Here is a 27,754-nt window from a genome sequence, read left to right as displayed (position 1 = left end):
CCGCCAGCAGCACCAGTTGGTTTACCACTGATGCCACCACTTCAACAACCGGTGCTGCACTTATTTGCTGCCTGCATGGACTCCGCCCAAAGCTCGATTTCAGCAATCCTGTGAAGGGAGCGTAATGTCCTCAACATGAGTTAGTACAGTTCTTGAAGAACAATTTGGAAAATATGTGATCAAACAGTGCCATAGGCTCTAAAATGGGCATTCACCGTGGCAGCAAAGGGTTCATGTATTTGCCTGTGCCCCCCCCTTACCTTTGGGTGTGATGTCTATTCACCTCTCAATTTCCAGGCATAACAGACAGTCTCTTCTTCTCACTCTAGCAAGGGGTGAAAGGCAAAGGGTCATAACAGTGCTTAATTTGAGCCTGTGTTTTCTGGTGCTCAGCACAGGCACTTAGACAAACAGTGCCACCATGTGGCAGACTGCCCTAATTTAGAGATCAGCACTACAACATTTGTTTATTAATTCAATATACATAGCAAATGTCTAAAACATGTGGCATAAGCCATTCTTATAGCTATGGGGGCCTCAAATAGTCTGAATTGTCACATTGCTAGGTGTGTGGTGGTTTGTAGGTGTGTTGGTACTGTTATTGGCAACTCTGGTAGGAGCAGTGGGTGGTGCAAGCAGCAGTGTTCTTCTAAGAGGGCTCTAGCACTTATTATTTTACAAATTAAGCACTGGGTCATAATGTCCCTTCAATGTGTAACATGAAGGCATGATGACATTTTGGTAACACAAAGTTCACATAGGGTAGACAGCATACATTTTGAACCAATGCAAACATTTTTATATTGATCAACCAAAGGAAAAAGTTCATTAACCAAACGGAGCAAAAACTTTTTTTGATCACTCGAGCGTGCAGATCTTATTTTAGCAGTGGTTGGTTGACTGAAATCTCTCTGCAAAGTTGCTTGCACTTTTAAGAAATCTGCACCAACTGACACCAGCAGAAATGCAATTTTCTTCAACAGACTGGTGCTAAAATTGCGCTTTTACACAAGTTGGTTATTGCGCAAACTGTGGCGTACTAATGGTAATTTACACTTCAGCTAGTAAAATATTATATTTTGTATGCTTGTACTGACATTTTGAAGAAAAACCTTCAAGGTTGTTTTCTCCACAATTAAAACCATATATGCACTTGGGGGGGCCGGGAGGGGGGAATGCCCAATGCCCTGGTAATCCTGATTCGTCTGGTAACAGGAGGTAGAGAATACGCTGTCAGGTGAAACAAGATTACAAAGTCCACTGGATCTCAAAAATTTCACATGGAGATGCTGCCTGCAGAATGCAGAGCCAGCCTCCCTGTAAAATACTGGGGGATTGGGGTTGGGAATTGAAAAATACAAGGGTAGCATTTCTGACTCCCTCTGGTAATTTACCATTTCTCAGAGGATCCTCCTGGCCCCTTTAAGATTTCGTGGTATCTCCCTCCAAAGTAGGCACCTGTAGCCTTGATTTTAGTACCACCAGGAGCTGAATCAATGGGGGACATGATGGGCACCTTGTACAGAGACAATCATTTCTTGAACCTCGAGTATAGACAGACTGAAAAAATTGGCAGCCTAAAATACCTTGAAAATTTTATCATTTGTTTGAAAGCATATTCTCTGCTCTCATGCACTCTCACACAATATATCGTGTAGGTTGTGCAAATCCGGAGAAGAAAATATTATACATCTCCTGTGCCTCTGTCCAGAACTAAAAAATGAAAGACTAACATTATTAAAAAAGTTATTTAATGAAAGAGGGATAAGGACATGCAGACAAGCAGTGATTCGTTGTTTTTGCCCAGATGATGTACCCATCAATTCTGCTTTGACACAATTTTTAACATTTGAATCGAAAAAATTAGAACAATGTAACATTGATCATTATGATGACTATATTCTCCATTAACTCTGAAACATATGAACTTGTCTTATGTAAACAGTTTTAATAATGAGTGTATGTAATTTTAAAGATTCACCGCTATTTGAAAAGCTATTTTTATGATGTATTGTGATTCAAATGTACATAATGGAGCATTTTACCCTTTTGTAAAGATTTTAAGTAATCAATCAATAAACAGCTACTACTACTGTGCTCTCACCCGCTGTAGCAAGCACGTGGGTGTTAGATTGTGCATGAGCTGCTGCACAAGTGGAGACGAAAAATAGGAGAGTGAGACACAAATAATGAAACAAAATGGGTGAGTTTGAGGGCATAGGTGTAAGAGGCACAGCGTGGAGCAGATCAATACACTTTATTACTTTCCTCTAGTGGCACTTGCGCATGATTGCACTAAAATATGACTAGACCTTTAGGGATCTTTGCCTAATTGATCCAAAACATCCCGAACGCAAGAACAGGCGCCAAGCCAGCAAATAATCAATCACTGCCCGGTTCGTCTAAAAGCACAACCATGAAATTAGTAACCGCATGGATTAACACGTTCCTGGGGATATTTTGTCGCCTAAAAGGTCTAATATTTTTCATGAAAACCAAATGAGTTCATTTCTGTTTTTTTGAATAAAGCATTTTGATATTTTTATGTCACTTGAAAGTAGTTACATTTCACAATTGATATTTTCCAAGAATACATTTGCAGTGTTCGAGTAAAATTCCAGTTTATTGTGGACGGGTGAGTGTAGGAGAAAAGAGATTAGGATAGTGTTCAGTCACCTTTTGTCACCTTTGGAATGTGAATGTCCTGTTGGGGCATGTCACTAATTGCTTTGGATGTAGGAGGACACACCATTTCTCAGAGGAATTCTTGAAGGAAGGATTATACACCCTGTTGGGTCTTGATCCTAGATTCGTACAGCTGGTTGTTCTGTGCTAGACAAGGCTCTGCAAGGAATTAGTGGGAAGTCTTGACATTATGCATTATTTCCTACAGATATGTGGTAGCATGATGTGGCATAAGTCTAGAAGGTACTTGAAGACACTGCACATGATTACTCCTTGATCGTTGTTCGGATCAAGGTGATCTGCACACTGTGTCTGCAGATAGTTATTGCGTACAGTGAACTAGTACATGTGCATGGCATGGCGTTGTGAAAATATGTAGGATTAACTAAATGGTGATGTTTTTAAGCTGGCTGCATAGAGTAGGAAGATGGTGATAGCGTGTTATCGCCCGGTAATTCTGGTCCTTTCCCTCTCTCAGGTGTGTTTTCAAATACTTGGATAGCAAGTTGCTCTTTTGCACAATGTTCTTGCCTGGGTTCATTCCTGCCATTCACGAGGAACCTTTTACCATTTTTCCGCAGACTTCATTTAACCAATGTTAGTGATTGGAAGGTAGTCTCTCAGCATTTACACTTGTAAATGCCAGTGTAAGTGGTTCACAGTTATTATTTACTTTCAAGATATTCATCACACCAACTCTAGGTGTACACATATGAAGTGCTTGATTTGTAAAATAATAAGTGCCAGGCCCTGAACAGGAGGCCACTGCAGCTTGCACCACCCATTGCCCCATCATCGCCGCCAATGACGGTACCAAAACAACTACTAACCATATCTGTCGCCTGCAAGTGCGACAGTTCAAATTATTCCATATCCCCTCAGCTAAAGGAATGGCTAGGGACGCAGGCATTAGTATTTGTTTAATGTATACTGTATTCATAAACAACCGTCGTTCTGCTTATCACTAAATTAGATGAACCGCGCCACCATGTGGCAGAGTGTCATAAGTGTGGTGATGACAAGTACCCATGCCGAGCACCAGAAACCAAGTAAGTGCTGGTGCCAGCTCCAGAAACCACCAGCTCAAATTAAGCAATGCATGTACAGTTAGCGTACTGTGGGTTGTACACTTCCATCAGTTTCAAGTAACACTTTTTACATTTGAGGGTAAAGCAGTTATCTGTGACTACTGCACAGACAGAAAGACAGGCATTGTATCGTTTCCACCTATGGTCTGCTTCCTATTTTTTCTGCAAGATACAATTGGGCTTTGTAAGACTGGAAAATGGCGTAGTAGTGTTTTAAGACATACATTGTGCCCACTTTAGTTTTACTGTGAAGTACTGTAGCTCTAGTATTTTGGCAAACGCACACACACACCACTGTATACCTTAGTACCCAATATCCATGCAATATCCATGCCTCCAGTATCTGACTGGCATCACCACGGCACCTTTGCGAAACAGCATCACTCCGCGTTTGTACTTACTTTGATTTTGTGTGATTGATTTTGTCTAATTTTTGTATGGCATACATTGATGTATATTCATGGTTACAGCCTGTGAAGTGCTTCATAACTAATTAATTTCAGAAACAATGCGAAGTAACTTATAAATGCACATTGTTTCGAATCCTTGTGTATTGTACTAGTCAATACTTGAGTTATGTCAATTGGCTGTCTTTATATTCTGTTCTTAGTATAGGGATCTCTCCTCCATGAGCCTTCACAGGATCAAACCCCATTTCGTTCAAGACAATCCTCATCCTGCAGCAGACCTCAGAAATCACTTCTCTCTTGCTTGCTCTTGAACATTTACAGATGGCCTCATGCACGGCTCCTTGAGCTAAACATAACCTGGTGAATCTGCAAATATACACTCAAATCCATTTCACGACAGACAAAAATATAGGCCCCACTGGATAAAGAAGGGCATCCTTTTGATAAATGAAGCTAAAACTAAAATCCTGATAGTAGTCTTTACTAGTCTAGTCTTTCTTTGCACTTCAATTGGGCACAAGTCTTATAGTCAATAGATTTAATAAATAAGGGCTTGATAGTATATAATATGTCACAATTGCCATCTTTTCTTTAGGCAGAATAACATTATTCACCATAAATGATCCCCAGATCTCATATTCCCATAAAACCAGATAACCTGTGTCCTTATATGGTAGAAATAGCATATAAGGACACACTAGTACTATGACCGTACGTGCAGTGCTTAATTTGAGCTGGTTGTTTCCGGTGCTCAGCACCAGCATTTAATTGGTTTCCGGTGCTCGGCATCGGCACTTTATAGTCATCACCACACCCGGGGTCATTCACACTACTCCAGAGGAGGGCAAAAGGCTGTCTAGTGGCTAATGACCATGCAAGGTGACTGGACAGACTGGGCTACATACAGAGTGGCACCTTTCTAAAAGTTGCTTTGTCATTAAAGTGACATGAAATTTGACTTGGGCATCAAGTTAGGTTTAATGCTATGATTAATTTGATACCTTGAAGTTCCTATTTTAGTATTCCCAGTCAGAAGTTGGCCGGGTGAGTGGCAGCCGGTAACTGTGTGTTAGCCAACCAGGCTACTAATTTTTCCACAGCAAAAACAACAATTTGTAATTTTTGCTGTAAAGACACATAAAAACTATATGCTCTACTCAATAATACACAGCTCCTTGCTCAGTGATCCATGGGCCTTCCTTAGGGGAGACTTGCATATATTGGGAAATGGGGGCCTTGTCCCTGGTTTAAATGGCAAAGTCAAACTAGCAGCTCAGCCTAAAACTGCTCTTCCAAGCTACAGTGGCAGACTGGCAGACAATGTTGTATTTGGTGTCACTCAACGTGTCACAACCGTTGCTGTAGCTCTGGGGGTGGGGGCACACTGTCTTACATTCCCTGGGTACCCTTACCACCATATACTAGGGACTTATAAGTAAGTCAGCTTATTCCAATGGGGGGGGGTGTAGCTTATTCAACATACACTTAGTAAGAAGTCAAACACTGACACTGGGGCCTGGTTAGCAGGTCTCCGTGCATTCTCAGAATCGAAAAACAAATAGTATAAGTCCAAATCTTTGGGTGTGACTAGGCATAAAAAAGAAGCATTTCTTTAAGAACTGCAGATTAAAACTGTCCATTGGCCATATTCAACATCCAACAAAGGTCTTGAGGATCAGATTACTCTTAAGGATAATCAGGCATATTCGTGCTGCTTTCTTAACACTCTAAACAATCCCGAAGCATGCACATTGCTGCTGATTAGAATGTAAAGCCATCATTCGATCATTGTTTCCTTTATTTTTCATTAAAAAAAAAAAAAAAAATTGTATTTTGAGACATCCTGTTCATTTTAGCGCTGGTACAAGGAAAGATTTACGTTAATATTACATCTGGTCTCTACGGTGATAACTATCAATCGAATACTGGCAACAGTCGTAAACAACTGTGCAAACTGTATAAATATTCCTTTTATTTCCTGTATCATCTATTTGCAACAATAGATTTTCTCTGACTTGTCTAGGCCGTTCTTGGTCATTTCCACCTCTGTTGCCAAAGTGAGTGAGTGTGGAGAAATTCAACCACAGCTTTGTTGCTGAGGGTTTGACTGTTTGTTTGTTGTTTATCTCTGCAGGAGGAGTGCCAGAATTATGTGCGGGTGTTGATTGTTAATGGAAAGAAGGTATTTACATGTGGAACCAACGCTTTTTCACCAGTGTGCTCCAGTAGACAGGTAAGTTGTTTCCTTTCTAGCTCTGCATCTTAAGGCTGTTTTATGGATTTTGTTATGCTTGTAGCCACTTCCAATGGGAATTTTTGGGTTGATGATTTGTGGCTTTTTGCCAAAGATATCGGTTGGAGTGGTAATGCCATTTTTCATGGTCAATAGCTAGTAACTCATCCTAATCCTCCATATAGTCATTAATTGCCCTCGAACTAAAGGAGTCTAAGCATGGTTTCTGAAAAGACTAAAGGCAAGTTTAGCAAGCACAATCAACAAGCTATGAATTTGTTGTTGAAAATGGCAGTTGTTTTGTGTTTTATTTAACTAAAAGTGATCATTTATACCAATAACATGAAAAGGGAGAAAACACCACAGTTCTGCTGTCAACACTGAGGATGCACAACTGCATATGTGTCTCATATTATGAATTTATACAGACCTAAATAACTCTGATTGATATAAATATCTGATTGTTAGCCTTCAAGATATCCTGTGCAACTTGGCAGATCCCTTATGTGTCCTCGTTTACGGACAATTTGGAGGTTTTTGTTTCTTTGGCGTGGTCTTTACTCTATGGCACTTTATTATAACTATTGTAATTCATTCCATACATTTTGCATTGTGATCTGCATTTATCTTGTTTTAAATTTGTATCGTGTGCTCTTTTATGGTTCGTTTGAACCCAAATAAAGTTGATTAACTGATTGACACAGACAGCAAAAGGATTTGATGCGGACAAACTCGTGAGCACCATGCAATTTCCCTTGAGTGGCTTTTCTAGCAGCGCTCAATTGGCCTGATAGAATTTTTCCTTTTCCCAACATGCACTCACCTACATTTCAAGAGTTCGCACCCCACTAGGCCAGTGCCTTAGTCCCACCTGCTCCCTGAGGTGTTGCTTAAAAGATGTTCCCTAAAAGGAACACATGATGATGTCTCAGGCACGATCTTTGGATGGGTGTTTAAGTTTATTACTGTATTCATATCTTAATGTTTAACACAAGATGGAAGGGTAGATATTTTAATTGGACCTTTTATGATTGGTCAGGAGAAGATCTGGCACATTTCCACTACATATTCTTAACAATGATTACTTTGTTTGTCCAGACGTGTCTGCTACCATAGCGAAACATATTAATCACAGAGAGAAGCCACCTATTTCAGCTGCTCGCCGTGGCTCTCTATGAAGAGAAGAAGAAAAGGAGTTAATGGAAGACTTGGTCTGGTTTTTCTTGAGGACAAATGACCTGGGGGGTGGGGGGGAAGACGAGAGAAAGCATGTCCATTTTACTTTCCCTCATCACCTGATCATTTTCAGAATCCCTTTAAGTTTCCAATCCACCAACTGCCAGCAGCAACAGATTAGCAGTTTAAAACAGCTCCCAGAAATTTCTGGAAAAGAAGGCACTCTTCCTGGTACCCTCTGTGGAAAGGGCCATGGGTTGTGGTCTCACATATTTCTTATGAAATACGTGTAGAATTCTGTACGATTATCAACCTATGGCAGATCAATCTATCATTGTCAAAAATTCCTTTTAAGATGGACCGTTTACAGCACATCATACCTCTAGTTTTTCCAGGAGATTTTTGGGCGAATTTACAGAAAATGTCGCAACACAGTGCTACCCTAAAATTGATAACGTCGTGCTCCAACATTTTGAAAACCCAGATATGCGCCGTTTTTAAAAAAATACGGTACACCCCTGTGTTTCTCCTAGCACTTGCGCTAATAAATCTACTTAGAGCCAGCACAGGCACCCTGGCTCCATGTTTCAAGGGTGCCTGCACTGCCAGGGTGATAGTTTATGTGGAGAAAGGGACACCTTCCTGCACATAAACAATCTTGAAAGGCCATTTGCTCTTTCTATGTGTGCTGCATTAGCACACATACAAAGAGCAAAAAACGAGAAGAAATTAATAATTTCTCCCAATATCACCAGTCTAAGACCATGTAATTCCTGGTCTTAGTTTTGGGCACTGCCCCAGCCTTGTAAATATGAGGCAGCGTCCAAAAGCAATGGGTGTTGCAGCAGAACGACCACTGCAACACCCATTGCACCCCCCTTTCATGCTAAATCAAGCGTGAAAAGGGGCCTTACTTACAAGCCGGTGTTAAGCCATGTTAAGTGGCTTAACGCGGCTTTGTAAATAAGGAAAAGAGGATATCGCCACCAGAACATCACTAAAAGTGATGCTCTGGAGGTGACATCCCCTTGTAAATATGCCCATTTGTGTCCTCTTTTGGACTTGGAGGACAATTATCTGAATGTACCCATTTATCACGATTATTATCAATATCTGCAATTTGCTGTGGGAGACCTTCACTTGCAATAGCTGGTCCAGCCTGAAATCATCTCCATGTACGTACCAAGGTCTTTGCTCCTCTGTTGGGTATTCTCCACTATGAGGAGCAGTGGCAGCTGGTGACATTTGAAGTGGTGGAGTGTAAAAGTTGGGTATGACTTTTATGTAGCAAGCGACGTTAGCCATTTCAATAGACAAACGGTGGGTCCTCCTGGCGAGAAAAAATTGAAAAAAGATTGGCAATTGGTGCATTTTAAAGCAACGCTTATAAAGCAGTTGGAGCTTACAGTCTTGAAATATTAAACACATTAAAAACTGCCCCATATCTTACTGCATTAATATATTCAACAGTTACTGTAATAAGCAAATTGTATAGCATGACAACTTCAGCCCTTTAAAGTGTGTGCTTGCCCAGTGTCTTTTACTGCATGCAGCATCAACTTTGGGAGATAATGCTCTAACCAGGCTTCGAAAGCACTCACAGCTGCAATCAGTCGCATAGAAATATTTGCAGACAGGTCTTAAAGTGGGATGAAAAAAGTGGGACTGTCTAACAGGGAACATGTAAAACAAATGCCTGTAATTCCCAGAGTATGCCGCCTGACCGGTATTTTGGTTTCTCTCTAAGATGTTATTGCATCCAGATGTACACAACAACTGACATACACCTAAAACCTGTCAGTACTATTGGTTTGTCAATGGTTGTTAGCTGTTTATGCTAAATGAGTAATAACAATGATTTGTTAAAAATAATTAAAATTGGAAATGTTTCAACTCTGAAATTGTGAGTCTGTGATTTAAATACTATTGAGGCCCGTGCATGGAGTTTTGAACGTCTGTTATGTGCACTTTGTTAGATATGTATGCTCTTTTTCTCTACATATCTCATCCATCTGCACATCTTCACCTGCCTGTCTTTTCTCTCCACTATCCTCTTTACACTCTTCCCTGAATACACTTTCTCTCGTCTGCCTCACTTCCAAACATACACTTTACTCCCTTACATTAAAGCAATTTATTTCTTTTTGCTTTTTGCCTTGTAAATATTTTGACATCTGTCTACCCCTTCACATATATTTCCACAGAATTTCAATTGCAACTGGAATACATGACCATTGTTCTGCGTGCTCTGTAGAGAGGCCAACCCACTGACAGGCACTTTGTTTTGCCTTCAGCCTTAGCTTCAGAACTCTCAATCAAAGCCCCTCATAAACACCTGCCACTGCTCAAAGTGTGAACTATGCAAGAGTAATAAGATGCACGGAAAGAAATACAGAAACACAACATGACAAAATAGCTAACACTCTTGGGTAATGCAAGATCAAGTAAAACGTGAAATAAGAAAGGAACTAAATTACTGGCATTGCATTAATGATTTTTAAGATTCATTGTTAATAAAAAAAATCCATGTTTTGGCATTAACCTCTTAACTGCGCCGAATGTTCCGTGCTAGTGCGGAACGTTCTATTGAGCGGGTGGGGCCGCGATGGTCAACGGACGTGCGCAGCACTACCAAGTGCACGCGAAGGCCGTTGGCCGTCGGCAGCAGCGATGAGGTTAATGTTAAGGGCATGGAGATAGGGCCATTTTAGCCTCATACAGTAAATAACTGTCTTTGCTATAAACAAATATTTCCGACGCCCAAAACCGTGGTGCTGAAAGCGTTCCTGGCCTATAGTGGATAAACTACAATGGCAATGTAGGCCTTTAGAACAGTAAGCCCTGCGTTGTGCGTCACAGTTCAGAAAGTTGTTTTTTCTGCCTGGCTTCCACCTCCTGTTTCAGGGCAAGGCAGGACACGTAGCCTGGGAGAGACAGCTCAGACTTAAATGCATCGATTTGTATAGAAATATGATCGTATCTCTAAATAAATCGATCTATTTAATATTTGCGCAGCAATGTGTAGGAATTTCAGTGGGCCGCTGCCCCAGAGCCCTAATGGAGAAACCACCCCTGATGAGATTTGCTGCAATCCATATCTAGATGATTAAATGATCCATGCAGGTTCCACAATGGGGGTACAGATTGTACCTTCACACGTGTGCAGCCTGTTATGTTGACATTCTCTAAGTATCAACTACTTCCCTTCTCGGGATCTACAATTCCCCAGGGTTAGATTCTTTATTGAGTTGAGGAGTGTATTCCTCCCAGAAACTCGAGCTGTTAAATTAGGCTCTCACCTGTGACTTCCCCTTCTTGCACAGAGTGCACAGCTTGAGAATTGTCCTGTGTCCATGGAAACACAGTAGGTATCTTGATCATAAAATCATTCTCTTACTGAATTTTCAATTGTTAAAAACTCTTTGTGATGTTCTGTCTTTTCAGTAGTAGTTTTTGTTCTACCATGGAAAAGACTTCAACTGGGGAACTCCCCGATATGTCTTTGCATTGGAAGCCTTCAACTCTTATATCTAGCTACCTCACAATGGTGTTTCACAGAGAGCTGCAATAGTGGATGTCTCCCAGGAGCATGTTAAGTAAGGAGGGTGCCCATGGACCTTCCCATGACCCTTGTCATTCTCACAACAGAAACCTCTGAATTTGGTTGGGGAACAAAACTGGAGAGCCTCTGAACTCTGGGTTTGTCGTCAAAGAAAGATTTGACTAGATATCAAACCAGAAAAACTGATTGCCGTTCACCTTACCATCTGGACCTGTGTTCTTTCTCTCACCCGCGGTTGTCGGTGGTAGTACAAACCAACTACACAGTGTATCAGTCTTTAGAAAGGGACAAGATTGAGATATCTTGTGGCAGTAGCAGTGCAGATTTGCTCCTGGGAAGAATATCATCTACTATTGTCAAAGTGGTACATATCATATCAGGGAAGTGGTCAGCTGACTGGTAGACTCCTTGAGTTGATTCTTCACTTTTTCTCAACTTTTTGTGTCATCTGGCAAGCCTTTGCAGCTTTATGCATGCATTTTGATGTCCCTTTGCTCAACCGCCTTACCTCACAAAAACGAATACCCTGTTGCCCTGTTCAGCACAAGATTCCCATAGCTGGGTGCATGAGGAGTGGATTCTCTCCTTTGTCCTTGGCCTCCGAGGCACCTTTATGTATTGCCCTCTTTCCACTCGTCCCCAGAGTATCAGCTTGGATCTGGATCAAGAACACAGAAGTCACCTTGTTTTTTTCCCCAACAAATTTTATTCATTTTCTCGAGTTACAGTAGATGAAAAAAGAAAATTAAAAAAATTGTTATCTGCATAGCAGGATCTCTCACATATACATGATGGTGAAATAATTTGTATACTTTTACATCACATCTTAACTTTGTACTATCTATATAATCTTGTCTCATTGGGATCCGTATGAGCAGCCTACGTCCTGATATGGCATCTCTTCCCACCCTGCTTTTACAACAATGGTACTAGTCTCCTGGATCAAGGTATCGCCAGTAAGACACATTTTTATAAACTGCACACCCCACTCCCCTGCTGACTGGCCGCCCTGGATTTTTAGAAACGTAATTTGTAAGGCTGTGACTAAAACCTAGATTGTAGTAGCTGAGAGTGGGATGTCTGCCCAGTTGGGTGGGTACTCCGTAGAATGAGGGTGAATGGAGACCTGGAGAATGTGAACCACGGCAATCCCCATGTCTCAGCTGCGAGAGTGGGAGCTCCTGTACGGGCAGGGGACTAGTGGTGGCAAGTGTGAATGACATTTACAGAGCCTTTTGGAGTGAATGAGTCAGCCACTTTGAAAGATTCCAACAAGAGGTCCCAGCCCATTGCGATCGGCTCCTTTCTTAGTCCTCTTTTTTCCTCTCTTTGGGTAGTTACACTTTTAGCCAGTCCCCATTTTTCAACCTCTTCCTTCCAAGTAAGCAGTGTTGGGGCCACAGGGGATTTCCACCTCCTAGTGATACCTTGCTTTGCAAGAAGCAAAGCCAGATCCGTGAATTTGGCTCGAACTTTGTGCTCTTTTCACCTTCTGTATAGTCCTCGTATACTTGTCTCTACTGTGTGCCATCCCGTGTCTCCCACAACTTTTTTTAAGGTATCAGTTATTCCACCCCAGTATCTCCATAGGCTGGGTCAAGACTAAAGCATGTGTAAAAGATCTGCGTCCTGATCAGGATATCTACGGCAGAATGACAGGATGGTAGGGAAGATGGCATGTATTCTATGCGGAGTAAGGTACGCTCTTTGCATTATCATATACTTGATGAATTTAAAACAGGTGTTACGGGATACTCGTTTTGGGTATTCTAAAATCATTGCCCATTCTTTGTCCAATAGTGGTCTGTCAATGTCCTGTTCCCACTTAGTGCATGTTGCAGTTAGAGGGGATGGACGGTGTGTGTGTATTCCCCGATCGAGCCAGCGGGTTAGGTGGATACCCATAAGATACATTAGATGGACCAACTTGTGTGTTTTTTGTTCTGTCCCGTTGGGTGCCCAGTTTCGTTGATGTAATGCAGCAGACACGCATGAGTCAAGAGCAGTGTCTCCGTAACTCTGCGCTTGCTCATGAAATCTGTGTGCATGAGTCACATTTTGTCCCCAAAAAGTTCACCTACCATTGTCACTCCGGCCTGAAACCAGAGTTATAGCTTGCGGGTTGTGAGTGTTCCAAGATTAGCGGGAATGCCCAAAAGTGGTATATTAGGAGCAAACGCAGGGATAATATTAGTGTAATGCCTGCTTCCAGCATGTGAGTGCAGGTTTAAGTAGCATTCCTGCAGCATGTGGAATAGTACTACCTGTTGAGAGCAGTCTATGCAGCCTGCCCTGTGCTAGCATGCGCTCCGAATAAGCAATTTCCTGCAGATTGCGGCCTGCTAACCAATACGAGAGCCACTGCAATTGTGATGTTAAACAATCAGCATGGAAGTCTAGGCCCCCATGCCCCCAGCGTCTGATGGGAATTGCAGTTTCGCTAAGCTCAGGCGTCTGCAGCCCATGATATACAACAGTTGTACAAAGTTCCCCAAGGGATGGATATACTAAGGGGAGGAAAGAAACAGCCACTCTCAGGAGTGTACAACAGGGAATCAAGTAAACCCTTTACGGAATAAGGATGCCTCACACAATTAGAAGGCTGGACAACAATAGCCATCCGCCCAAATAACTGTATTGTGTCATCATTGGCCTCCTGCTCCAACGACAAGCTGGCGGTGCAATGCCTGCCGGGTAGCACGTAGTGCTACTCTTTTGGTGGAGTTCTTTTATTCCTGGCCAATGGGTGCATGCGTGTGAGGGACCTAAGAAGTGCAATTGTGAGCGTGAGTGAGAGTTTAAAATAAGTCAGTAGAGTCCATTAGAACATTTTTAATAGAGTGGCTCACTGCTTAATTAAAATTGATAAAGGGAGGGGTAGCGAAGCGCAACAGTAAAGGTGATGTGGCTTCGTTCAACCCTCGTCTAATTGTATCCTTTATACTACCACTAAGCTGTAACAGCACGAATGGGTGTCATAGCCTGGAGTATAAGTATTGGTATAGATCTAACCATGGTATCCGTAGCAATTGTCCTGCGGGATACATCAATTCCCTACCTCCCCTCGCCGCACACAGCCCCTCTCCTTCCTTTACCTCACCGGGTTTGGACATATTATTGTTTAACCACAGAATGTTGGGAATACGCTGCCGCGTGTAAGATCCTGAATGACTACATCCAGGATTGAGTTTGTTTATTTCTTCCCAACTTCTAGGGCCTGGACCCACGCAGTAGCACTTTCTGCCTTGATACACAGGTTGTATATGAAAGTTTCTTCAATTTGGGGGAGACTTCGCATTAATTGATGAGCAACCATAGGTCCTGAAGAATCGCCATAACTGGCGTGAAACATGTCGACCACACCATAGGCGAGGGTTGAACGAAGCCACATCACCTTTACTGTTGCGCTTCGCTACCCCTCCCTTTATCAATTTTAATTAAGCAGTGAGCCACTCTATTAAAAATGTTCTAATGGACTCTACTGACTTATTTTAAACTCTCACTCACGCTCACAATTGCACTTCTTAGGTCCCTCACACGCATGCACCCATTGGCCAGGAATAAAAGAACTCCACCAAAAGAGTAGCACTACGTGCTACCCGGCAGGCATTGCACCGCCAGCTTGTCGTTGGAGCAGGAGGCCAATGATGACACAATACAGTTATTTGGACGGATGGCTATTGTTGTCCAGCCTTCTAATTGTGTGAGGCATCCTTATTCCGTAAAGGGTTTACTTGATTCCCTGTTGTACACTCCTGAGAGTGGATGTTTCTTTCCTCCCCTTAGTATATCCATCCCTTGGGGAACTTTGTACAACTGTTGTATATTGCTTACTGGACACGTACATTGGACCCCGGTAAATATTGTCCTCCATTGTCCCCCTTTTTGCATACTAGTCTGCAGCCCATGACCCATATTAAGCTGGTCAGGAGTGTATTCAGTGTTGCAAATATTGCTCGCGGGACTACCACTGGAAGATTTGTAAAAAAGTATGGTAAACGCGGGAGCATTACCATTTTAGAGATTGCTAATCTACCTGCCACCGAGCGGGCAGTGACGTCCAAAACGTGACATGAGACCTCAGGGAGCGGATCGCCCTATGCAGGTTCCCTTCTATAAGATCTGTTTTGGTTCTATAAATTTTAATCCCTAAGTATTTGAAAGTGTTGTGGGGGATTGTTATTTCATGGTTTCCGAATAGTATAGTCCGCTCTTCCGTGTTTGTGCCGAAGGGGAAGGCAGAAGATTTTTCTTAATTAACTGCCAACCCTGCTATGTGTTCAAATTGTGTAAAGAGTTATTTCACAGTCTCATGGTGTATAGAATGATGTAATCTGCATAGAGTGAGAGCGCATAGTGGGTGCCCTTTATGCTTGTACCCCATCCCGCTGAGGATGCTCGTAGTTTCTGGGCCGATGGGTTAAGGGCAGAGCACACAATATGGGTGATTGGGGGCATCCCTCCCTGCCTTGTGCCCTGTTGTATTTGGTATGGTTCTGACATGTGCAATCCTGTGTGCAGGCAACCATATCAGTGGTCGTGGTGGGCGAGGCTGTGCTAGAGTCTTCTGTATCCTGGTTCCTACCTTTTGTGCGTCCCATTTTGCCTTTGGTTCGGCGACCGAGTCTCGTGTGGGGTTATGAATCTGGTGCATTCCTGTGGTTATTGCCCATATAACGACGCCTTTGTGGTTAAGTTGTCCCCCAAATAGGCCCCCGCTGGGAGGTCTGGCTCTTGTTTCACATCTGGCTAGCACCTCACATCAGTAGTTGTCTCTCTTGGCCCCTCCAAGAAGGACTTTAATGTTGTGACTAAGAAAGTACAAGGGTACTTCAGAAACATCGCAATACTGCTCGCCGGGCCCGCGTCATTTTTAATGATTATACATCAGTGGAACACAGTGGAACTCCAGGTCGGGGCGTCAGTCCCACCGGAGTCACTAATGGTGGCTTCCAGCGACGTGGGGTTACACAGGACCCCAGAGCTGACATTGTATCACTAGAGGGTCACAAGGCCCAGCTAAACAGCTCCCCACTGCAGTGATCAGCTGCCCAGGAGCTGAGAATGTCTAGATGTTGGGAGATGTGCTTCCTTGCAACCAGGGCCGGACGTAGAAACCCCATCTCCTGCAGGCTCTTGTAATGTGCCAGATCTCCTCAATCTGCTCTATGCCTGCAAGGAGGGCTCCTTTGATAATCGGTTACTCCACCTAGGGTTGCTGGGTGCAAGATCCACTGTAGCGTACTCCCCAAATGCCATTAGGTCTGCAGCGATGTATCACTGGTGGGGGCCAGTAGCTCGGGCAACCTCAAGTGGGTCCGGCCACACTGCAACATACCTCAGGGCTTCGTCCGCCCTCTAGTCCCGACGTGGGCCTCAGCAATCACTATGGGGTGCTGCCTGCCCTGCCCACAGCTAGGTTCCACTCAAAGCACCACCGACAAGGTCCTGTTCTTGGTTCACGGCGGGCGGCCTGTGCCGGCCTTCAACGTGTGTAGGTGATGTTCCGCAGTGTCGGGAACATAGACGTCATTTTAGTGTTTTTTTCTGGAGAAGAACGTAATGGGTCCTGCTGTTGAATCAGTTAACAATCGCGAAGGAATGGGTAATTCCCCCATTTCCTTGTCCACTCTGCTTTCCAGTTCTCCCCCGGAGACCTCAAAAGGCTCCAGCATTTAGGTTTCTCTCATGCTTTTGCCCTGGAACCTCAAGCCTCCCAGCATGCTGCCTCTTTGAATGCTTGTATTCATCATTGGTCTTCTTTCAGTTCTTTGTGTGAGAGTAAGGAGATCAGACATTACAATTGTTTGTTTGTTTGATTGATTGTTCCCCTACCCTAATTGTACGGCTCCATGGGCCATATTACACTGAGTGCCTCGAGGGCACAGTAGGCTTGTGTGCCCACGTCCTGCACCCCAGGGCACTTTGATATCGCAGAAGGGTCCACAGACCCTTACAGGCTTCTGTGATACAGATGTTACTGTGACTATATGTGAGCATGCACCATCTCAAGGAGGTAACCCCTCATTTGAAGGGGGTGTCACCCTATGCAAATGCTTTTCCTCTGCGCTCATGTCATAGTACAAAGGTGCATGTAGAAACAGAACCTGTATAATGGTGCGCTGATTGTGAGACACATATAAAGTGACATGTGGGGGGCCACGGAAAGTGTGGAAAAGGGGTTGCCAAGAAACCAAGGGCTTCCCACGGCTAGCATCTCAGTCACTCCCTGCATTCGCCAGCTAGTGGGATCTCTGCCCTCCTTTGTAAGGCAGCCATGTGACAGCCTGCACTCTGAAAAGGCAGACCATGTGCTTCAACAGCTGATACACCTTTCACTAATGCACTGCTCCCTAGGCAGGCACAAGCTTGTAGCTGCTGTGGGGGCCGCCCTTTAATAGGGTGCACTTACCAGGTCTGCACCCAGCGCACCCATTTAACCGCATGCGCGCTAGCGGTTTTCCCGCTGTGCGCTGCGTTTTTAAAAAAGCCGCGTTACATGACGAGCTCAGCTAGTCATCAGCGTGCGAGCGGCGTAACTCATGACGAGCTGAGCTCGTCATGAGCGCCGAAGTGGTTAAAGGTCTGTTGTGGCACACACCAGGGCAGTGAGCCCTTTACACAACACAGTCACAGATTTCTCCTTTACAGGAAGTTTGAGAACAGACACATTTTCTTCTGCTGTAGGAAAGATGTTTGTTAGCTATGCTGTATGAGGATATTCAACAACTGCAATTCCTACCATGGTTCCAGTAAGTTTTTGGCTGTTATGGAAAATGCAATTGTTTATCACAATACATTTATTCATGTTTGTATCTTTGCTTAGTATCCCAAGAGGGAAATATCTTATTTATTGTATATATGCTGTGTAATAATGAAATGATCAAGTTTAAATCCTGATGATGAAAAAAAAAAAAGGAAAATGCTATTGTGAATGAGTCAGGCAGAGGCTTGATGGCTCCTAGCTTGTAGATAAATGAAGAAGCTGGAGGATGTTGACAACTTATGTGAGTACGGCGGACATGCCTAACCTACCTGCATTGTGTAGGAGGCACTTGTCAAGTTGCTTGTGTGGATTGATAGTGGGCGCAGCCTTTGTTCCGCGTCTTTCCTGCTGCTCAGTATTTTTCCGACTGCACTACACCGTGCAAATAGATAACGCTGCAGATGTAGGTGGGAAAATGTCTGTTGGCAGCATGGGTAGAGGGAGAAGGGGCATGGAAGGACACCGTCCATAAATAAAAAAAATAAAAAAAATTGCACATTAGCATGAATTGCATCTAGGGTGGATCAATGTTTGCCCAGCTGTGAAATACCTGCACATCGATTTATAGCAACCAGCATATGTACAGGGTTAGGGGGCCTGATGACTTTTGATCCAGAAGGTCAGAGTGCCTCAGACAGAGTTGTAGTCAAGAGAAGGTGCTAGTGGGATAGCAAATAATGGCAGGGGGCAGTTATTGGCCAGTGAGAATCTCTGGAATACACTTTCACATTTGAGGACGAACATCTGATGGCAGACATGCATTTTCAAAAGAATGTGTGGAGGAAGAGATGAGAGAAAAATAAAGCTCAGTTGTTACTGTCCTGTTCCTTATTTTTAGCCAACGCTGTGCCTATCCGAGAGTCGGTTACTGAGTTCTCAATAGTGCCCCCTACTGGAGGCAATACAACCTTTTGCTCAGAAGTGGGAAAATGTGGTCCTGAGAAGCTACGACCTCAAGCTTTTCGTTCATTAAACGAGATGGAGAGGGTTTGCAAGGTGAAAAATCTGAGGAAAAACTGTAGCTCACAAATTTTCAAAACCCTGCAATCAAACTTACTGTTCACATGATCCAGTTTCCTCAAAAGAGGGTTCTTTAAGCTGTTGGGGACTTGTACCTTAATGGACTCAGCTGGAGCGCTCGTACTTGTTCTCTGGAGGAAGACAAAACGGCACTTGTAATCTTTTTCTCGTGTATTTTGTAGGACATGTGTTTTCATTTAAACCACGCAGCCATTGACTGTAATTGAAAAGCTCATGGAATGAATATGGATTTCCACCTCAATTATTATCCGTCTGCTGTGAAATTGTGAAGAAATAAGGCACTGTCTGGTGCACGTTGGGAGGTGATCGTGTTACTTGTAAAACGAAATAGGTGTGCTGTGCCCTCATGAACAATTCACAACAACCGTCAATCAGTCACAGCCGGCTGATGGACAGTACTAATTGAACGAAACTGTACATGTGGACTAAACAAACTGAATAGCAGAGAGTTGAGCAATGTGTTGTTCTCTTGAAATGCCTCCACTTAAAATGAGAGCTTTGCAATTAGATGGCACTTTGCTCAATTTTTCCAGTTTTTGGGGCTTTCCAGTGCTTGAAATGGAAAAATAGAAGTGCCGGTTTCTGAGAAGTGCCGGTACTCTGCAATCAAAAGTATTAGCTAACTCTTGAGAAGTGCCGACCCAATTAAAGCACTGAGGCTTTCTTTTAAGGTCAAGCTTACCAGACAGTTCACGTTGTCTCGTTGAAAGAGACCTATTGTCAGTTTACCAAGAACTTACAGTGTGCTTAAAGCAGCCCATTGGTTTGATTTATTTGTCACTAATTTTCTTGCTTTTTAGGTGATTGTTTGCCTTGTTTGTGTCCCTCTGCTGTAGCCTAGCCTCTTTACTTGTGTCCTTACACTGCTCACGTTTAGGGAACAATTTTTTCTATTTGATTAAGGGCTTCATTAGAGTGCATGTGTTTTCCAGCTGTCTCCCTCGTGTGCTTTTCTCCCTCAGTGTTCCATGTTGCTCTCGCTCTCTGTGCTTCTCCCTAAGTTCTATGTTGCTCTCACTTGTCTGTGTGGTTGTCACCCACACAACATTGTGTTGTTCCAGCCTATGTGCTTCTCCCTTCAACCCCTTTGCTGCTTCTTTCTCTCCCTCATGTGCATCTATCCCACCCTCATTGTAGCTCCCTATCTTGTGTGCCTCTTTTCCCTACCTCCCCAACACCCACTACCACAACTTGGGTAGCGGGTGGGGTAGGGGGTGGTTGATTTTTTTGTGGAAATCAAATTGCTTCCTGCCCTTCTACTTTATAAATAAAAGTATTTTTGCGCTAATTAACCCAGCCGACGGGAGCAGTACCTACCTGGTGCTACGAACGACCGTTGGCCGTCGCGGCCCCACCCGTTTCTTCAAATGTTCCTCACTGGCGCGGAACGTTCTAAGCAGTTAACGTGTTAATCAAAATGTTTTTCTATTTACTGATTCATGGTCAATTAATAAAATGATGCTTGCATTTTGCAAATGTATCACCATGCATGCATGTGCATACATCATGATGCCTGCGCACGCCTGAAAAATGATGTGCCATGTCATCACACTTTTTTTTCCACTTTATCCATGCTATACAGCATGGACATATTTGCAGATGATGTACAGCATGAACAAAAGGCATTGGAAAAGCCAATTGGTCTCAAAGGTTAGACCTGTTGGCCTTGCCAATGCCTGTTTGTAATTGTCTAGCTTAACCAAGTTGAAATTTTTTGGTAAAGGGTAGAATTTTTATTTATTTCCAATTTACACAATTTTACATGTAGAGGTCAGTGGATTTATGAGGCAACTTTAGAAATTTTGCTTGGTCTTTAAATGTCTGCAGGCCAGCTTTTCACAATTCTGAGGTTGACAAAATGAGTACCATTATGTTTAGCTATAACAAAATGTAGATGATGCCTGCACTGCAAGACTGCAAGGGATATAGGTCCGTTGGATGGCCTTCCCTGGTCCTCACCAAAGGGCACCCAGGTAGAAATAGTGCTACAGTGCAAAAACAATGGTGGCTGGTTCTGATGTATGGGAATTAATGGAAAAGCGAAAACTGAGAAACCACATTGGAAGAAACCAAATCATGGAAAACCAATTTTAAGGAAAGATCAAATCAAGGAAATACAAATAAATCACATTTTAAAGGAAAGTTAATTTTAAGAAACATCCAAAATCACACCCTTGGGTGAAGATTAGAGGGAAGTGAGGGATTTTTGGGTTCAGAGATGGGTGATGTTTAGGGGCGATGAGGGTTTTTTAAGAGTTTAGAGATGGGTGATGTTTAGGGGTGCTGAGGATTTTTTAGGGATAAGGCATGGGTGGAGATTAGGATGGTAAGGATTTTTTAGGGTTCATGAATACGTGGAGTTTAGGGGTGTTGAGGGGTTTTTAGGGTTCAGGGATGGGTGGTGTGTATGTTTTTGCTGTATTTTGTATTATTATTCTTTTTTAGGTTTTACTGATGAGTGGAGTTTAGGACTTGTCAGTGTTTTAAAGGTTCAGTGATAGGTAGAGTTTTGGGATGGTGAAGGGTTTTAAGTGTTCGGCAATGGGTGGAGTTTAGACTGGTGTGAGGCTTTCGGGGTCGTGGAGTACATATGAAGAAAGTGTTTTTAGGGCTCAGGATTGGGGAAGTATAGGAGTGGTGAGGGGTTTTAGGGATCATGAATGGATGGTTATCAGGGATGGTGAGGATTTTTTTCTTTTAGGGTTCAGGGATGAGTGGAGTTTAGGGATGGAGTGGGATTTTAAAGGGTAATGGATGAATGGGTTTAGACATAGCAAAGGGTTTTTAGGGTTTAGAAAAGGGTGGAGTTTAGGAGTAGAAAGGGCTTTAAGGGTTCAGGGATGGGTGAAGTTTACGGGTCAGAGATGGGTGAAGTTTAGGTGTGGCGTGGCATTTTTATGGTTTAGGGCTAGGTGGAGTTTAGAACTGGGGCTTTTTGGGTTCAGGGATGGAGTTTATGCGTGGGGAGGTATTTTGGTGGGGAAGAGATGAATGGTGTTTAGGGTCGGTGTGGGTTCAGCAAATTAAAACTATCCAAAGTAATTATTTGACAGTGTAAAAGATATAAATCTGAAATAATGTCCCCTGACATAAAGGATTCAAATAAATACCTTCCACAGAAATGTTTGGGAAAGTAAGACCTACAGCCATTTCACTTACACCTGAAAAAAATAAGTATATAAGCACATTTTTAAAAGAAAAGACATTCTAGGAATTGGTTTCTAGAACACTGTAAATGACATCCACTAGAAAGTTCCCATTAAACCGTTTAAATAAAATGGTTTCTCAGTAATGGCATTGCATTAAATAGTTTTATACGAAATCACTTACAACCGGCAAGTTCTATACAAATGTGAAAAACTTAATTTGTCATATAACACATTTATTGATGTGATTTCTCTGTTTTACTGAGGTCTGGTTCTTAGCGGAGTGACAACGGCCACATTAAGAGTAACCAGTTAAAACACTCAAGTAATCTTCGGAAGACTACTGATGAATTTAGACACTTTCACTTAAAAAAAATTAACCATTTTCAGAAACTAAAGCAAGACTCAGTTGTAGAGAAAATTTTGGTTAACAGATGCGCAGGAATCTGTTTCATAGCGCATATACTAGAGATGTGCATTTATAAACAACTAACAACATAAAGACAAACATGTTATGTCTATTTTTTGATTGGTACAGCAGAGCCACGGGAAAAAACAGAGCTGTGAGCCACTTTCAAAGCTGTTTTAAGGGACATGTTACATGCCTGCAATGGGAATATTCTGCTTAAGCATTCAACACTCAAATAATTCAATATGAATAGACATGGGAAAATTTACCAAAAGTGTTTTGTCTGTGTCCTCTTTAGTCCTCTAAATTGTATTGCTTTGTGAGTTTACATATTAAGACAGTGCCATATCTCTGTAATTGAATGCATTTACAGTGCCATATCACTCATAATAAATGGGTCTCATCACCTTCAGGTTTACATTGGATTTATCCATTTGAATGAGTGACTTGAAAACGTTTACAGGTTGCAAGAAGCAAATTGATGTATGCAGTTACTTTGACAACTCTGGCTCCTGCACCTTGGTTTGGATTTGCTAAATCCATTATAATTCAATTTCCTGTCACATTAACATGCTGTATCCCTCTAGATTGCTCTGCTCCCTAGACCTTCCTGACAGAAATGATCCCCTGTGTGTCATTTCATTACACCATCGAAAGCAATTTGTCGTTATTGATTGCAATCAACAATCGCGCCATTTGCCTGGTTTGACAAGACTGATCCCCATGAAAAGGTTTGTGTCCCTATATGTCTAACAGAAGCCGCTTGTGTTAGCAGTGTCCCCTCTCTATTGAAATGCAGGTAGGGAATCTCAGCAGAACAATCGACAAGATAAATGGTGTGGCACGGTGCCCATATGACCCAAGGCACAACTCGACGGCTGTGATTACGTCGCGGGGTGAACTCTACGCCGCAACGGTGATTGACTTTTCTGGAAGGGATCCCGCCATCTACCGCAGCCTCGGAAGTGTTCCTCCTCTTCGAACAGCGCAGTACAACTCAAAGTGGCTCAACGGTAATTATTAGCATCTGCTTGAAACAAATAATGTTCACATATGTAACCTATTTATGTCTTTTAAGGGTTGAAAGCAATGTACATAGGGCTGAGAGCTGTCACATGTCAGTGGTTGCAGCAGAAACAGGAAGGCCCATCATTGGCATATGCAGAGGCATGAAACTAAAAAAAATTGTCTGACCCATTAATACAAAGGTATTTTTTTCATGCAAAATGCATGGTCAGCCATGCAGTAGTTTTACACATATAGATTACAGCCGTAACTACTTCATTATAGGTATGGTTATGGTTTATGGGAAAATTATGTTTTGATCGGGCATCATAAATTTGAGCCTTTCTGATGAATCTGCAAAACGTTTTCCAGAGAAATTGTAAACAACTGGTAATTCCTCCGGTTTTGTGTAGAGTGGTCCAGGGGGAACCGAAACATACATTTATTTATTTATTTGAATTACAATAGGGAAGTTTTAGGCCAGGCTTCATACATAACCCTGGAAAGATGACCAGACGTGGGTTGAAGACAGGTGCAATTCCCTTCTGAGTGCCTATTGTAATAATGGGTAAATTGATCTGGTGGTTATTAAGACATATGCTCTAAAGTGAGGGTAGCAAGTTTATTGAATACAAGAATGAATCAGAAACATGAACAATTTTGGTTGCTCCTTTTATACATAGGGTGAACTAAAAAAAAAATCCCATGTGTCTACCAACCAATCAAATGAGAAACAATAAGGTTTGAGGGTACTGAAAGACGTGTACAGTATTCTCTGAGTACATAGGAAGTATGAACTTAAAAAATGGCCGAAGGCACACCCTGTGTCCAGACTTCCAAGTTATGTCTGGAACGGTGGCCAGTGGACCCTTAAATCAAAACATCATGCACAGTGGGCTTTGCCCCATTGCACCTTAACCAAGTGTATGAAGGGCATACATAGCCTGTGCCTTGCTCAGTGGGTACTGGGAAAGAGCGCTAGCTCCACCATGTGCTAGCATCCAAGCACCCTGTACCAGCAGAGCAAGTGCTGTGGCTGTACCCAGCTTACTCCTTCAGTTGTGTTTTATGCTGCATACTAGTGAGCGGGTCGTGGGCACAGAGCATCACGTATTGATAGTTCAAGAATTGATTGCTACTACACTTGTTTTGTGGCAGTCCCTCTTTTCAGGACACTGTGACTGATTTTTGGCAGCAGGAATGTATCATTTAAAAAAAATTTCATCATTGGCTCATAAATGGAGCAAACTATATATTGTTATAAGAAGTCTTTTTTAGCCTGTCTTCAATTTCCAAGACTCTCTTCAGTATGATATGGAGCTTTGTTCACCATTGGGTAAAGGGTGAAGGATATGGCCCAATGTCCCCTAACCAGTGTACATGCTGTGGCACTGCCCAGTGATGTTTCCACTGGACCCCACAGGCTCAGCCGTGTGACTTGTACCTCGTTCCGCAGAGCTCAGTGCGCTATTTCAGTGACTGCACCCTTACCCCTACTACCTACACCTACTAGGCTTGCATTCTGCCTTTCTCAGTTTCACGGCCTCAGCCACCAGTACATACAGCGTAGAGTGGTCGCTCTTCCCACTAGGGATACGTGTAGGGCATAGCCTAGGGTCACATTCTATGTCCAGCACCTCAGCCTGCAATACCCGCTGGGCATGGCATATGTCTCCAGCTTGTGGCAAGTTATTCCTCCTTGACCTGTTTCAGTGCAACCCGACATGTATGGGCACAAGGCAACCTTTGTATTATGCACTGCACTATTTCGTTATGTCAATTTTTTTAGAAATTGTAAATTGGCCAATTAGGTTATGGAGGAAATTGGGTTCTTGTACACATTATATGAAGTGTAGACCTGAGGGTTTATTAACATGCTTTTGTGGTTCAGCTAACAATGGCCATGATTACAATTAAATTGATGAGGTCAGGTTCCCCTTTCCTTGAAAGAATTCTAATTCAACAGATGGCTGTGTTGAGCATGGCAGTATTTTTCGTTTGTTTCATTATGCAAGTGCACTGTCATGCCTGGATACTCCTTGGGTGTTTAGAAAAACGTCAACCTGAGACGAATGCTCAATGCAGCGCCAGACATGAATGAACTGTTATTTGTACAGCACGACAGCTGCTTCTAGCACCCCGGTGCTAGCCAGAATGGCAAACTATTCCTAGTACTAAGCTTCCACAAAAAGGAAGATCTTAAAACCATTCTTGAATAGGGCTTCTGTTTCAGTCTCTCTCAATTCTTTTATCAGATCATTCCACAGCCTAGCTGCCAGCAGAGAGAAGGAGCGGTTGCCCCTCCTAGCCTTTCGAACTCTGGAAAAGCAGAAAAATCTCTGGTTTGAGGAGCAAAGCTTTCTGACTGAAATATATTCACTACGTCTGCTACAAAGGTAGCGAGGGCCCAATTTCAATTTCAAAACTTTATTCGGAAACATGTAAATCATGTCCATAAAAGTACATACAACAATACAAATAAAAGAAAATACACTTAGTCAATCGCAATCAGCTACAAATACGGTGAGATACATATAACAAGCAAATAACACTCTTAAAAATTTCCCAATAAATAAGATAGAATAAGAATATTGATAAATATATTTAAAAAATCATGCTTTTCCTATAGCTGATGGCCCTGAGTAAAAAACTAGCCGTATAAAAACAGATGTCAGGGTGATGCAAGTTAAAAAGTAATTTCATTGCCGCTTTAACAGTTCTTGCTCCAAATTTAATAAGTAGAGGTTTTAAAAAGAATTTGCGACATTCGCTATACAGGTTGCATGTAAACAAAAAGTGCTCTGTGCTTTGTTCTGAAATATTGTCGCACCGACATGGACCGGTAGGGCGCTTCTTAATCTCAGGGAATGCAACCAATAGGTGGACCGTACCCATCCTCATCCTGGTGAGAACAAACCGATGTTGCCCTTTGGTCACCTGGACGAGGTAAGGGTGTAGGCCCACAGATTCATTCAAATGGTTATAACGTATACAAGTAGAAAGTTTAAGATCATCCGTAGCTCGTCTTTCTGCACAATGATTTAAAAAAGTTAATTTCAGACTCTCCTTGGAGAGATCCGAGGCAGAACAGTGATCTAATGTAACGTTAAGCCCAAATACACTAGAGAAAGAATCAATTGTGTACTTAATCCATGGGATTTTAAGGAAATAGTCTAGACGTAAACAATCCTCGATAATGGCCCTGTTAAATGAGGTTTCGTCTTTTATCCAGACTGAACGCCACAACATCAAAGGCCTCAACAATAATAGATCATTTATATGATGTAGTCCTAGTTCTTTATGGACCAAACTATTAGCAGTAGAAGTCGGGAGACACAACAATTTTTTCAGAAACATATTCTCTTCAACCTGGAGGGATTCAACCCTGGATACCCCCCATACCCCTGCTCCGTAGAGGGCAGCCGAGAGACACCTGGCTTCAAAAATCTTGAGCATTTCTTTAGGCCTTCTACCACCTAACTTACTTGCAAATGCAAATATTCCATTGGCGCTCCTGATCATTTTGTCGCGCACCACCTTGTGCTCGACATCCCAGCGACCATTTTTGGAAAAATTAACTCCCAGGTAGCAGAAGTTTTCCACGGACTGCACCACTTGGCCGTCAATGAGATACCTATAGGGCTTTTTAATTTTTACCTTACTAACTCCGCACTCCATCACAAATGTCTTGCTTTTATTAATGACCAACTTTCTTTTCTCAATAAAGGCCACAAATTTATCAATCAAAAGCTGTAGACCCCGAGGAGTCCTAGAGAGCAGCACAGCGTCGTCCGCATAGAGTAACACGGGGATGGTACTTGTGTTTACTCTAGGTGCGTCGGCTGGCGCCCTCTGTAAGACCGAGTCTATTTCGTTAATGAACAGAGTGAAGAGCAAGGGTGCCAATACACACCCTTGTCTGATACCTCTCCTGACCTTGAATTTGTCTGTGCATTCGCCCGAAGGCCCATACCGGACACACGAGCTAAGCCTCTCATATAAACGGGCCAGAAAATATATGATTTCCCTGGGTGCTCCCATTTCTAACAAGGTGGTCCATAATATGGCGTGATCCACTAGGTCAAAAGCACTGCTCAAATCAGCGAAACAGAGGTAAAGTGAACCCTTTTTCGCACGGGTATATTTCCCAATCAATAGCTCCAGATTTAAGCATTGTTCAATGCAACCCCTCCCTTTCCTAAACCCATATTGGCAGTCTGTCATTATTTTATT

General features: G+C 42.7%; 1 protein-coding gene across 1 annotated transcript in view; it reads left to right on the top strand.

The window, feature by feature from the left end:
* The window catches only part of SEMA5B (semaphorin 5B), an 827,217-nt gene that overhangs the window by 556,488 nt on the left and 242,975 nt on the right, over nt 1–27,754 (top strand). Inside the window, exons 7-8 of the mRNA XM_078682030.1 lie at nt 6,318–6,416; nt 23,316–23,529. Of these exons, the coding sequence (XP_078538156.1) occupies nt 6,318–6,416; nt 23,316–23,529 (313 nt within the window). The remainder of the gene's footprint in view (nt 1–6,317; nt 6,417–23,315; nt 23,530–27,754) is intronic.

The sequence above is a fragment of the Lissotriton helveticus genome, chromosome 3_1, assembly GCF_964261635.1.
Source record: "Lissotriton helveticus chromosome 3_1, aLisHel1.1, whole genome shotgun sequence".
Lineage (NCBI taxonomy): Eukaryota > Metazoa > Chordata > Amphibia > Caudata > Salamandridae > Lissotriton > Lissotriton helveticus.
This window is presented reverse-complemented; position numbering and strand designations above follow the sequence as displayed.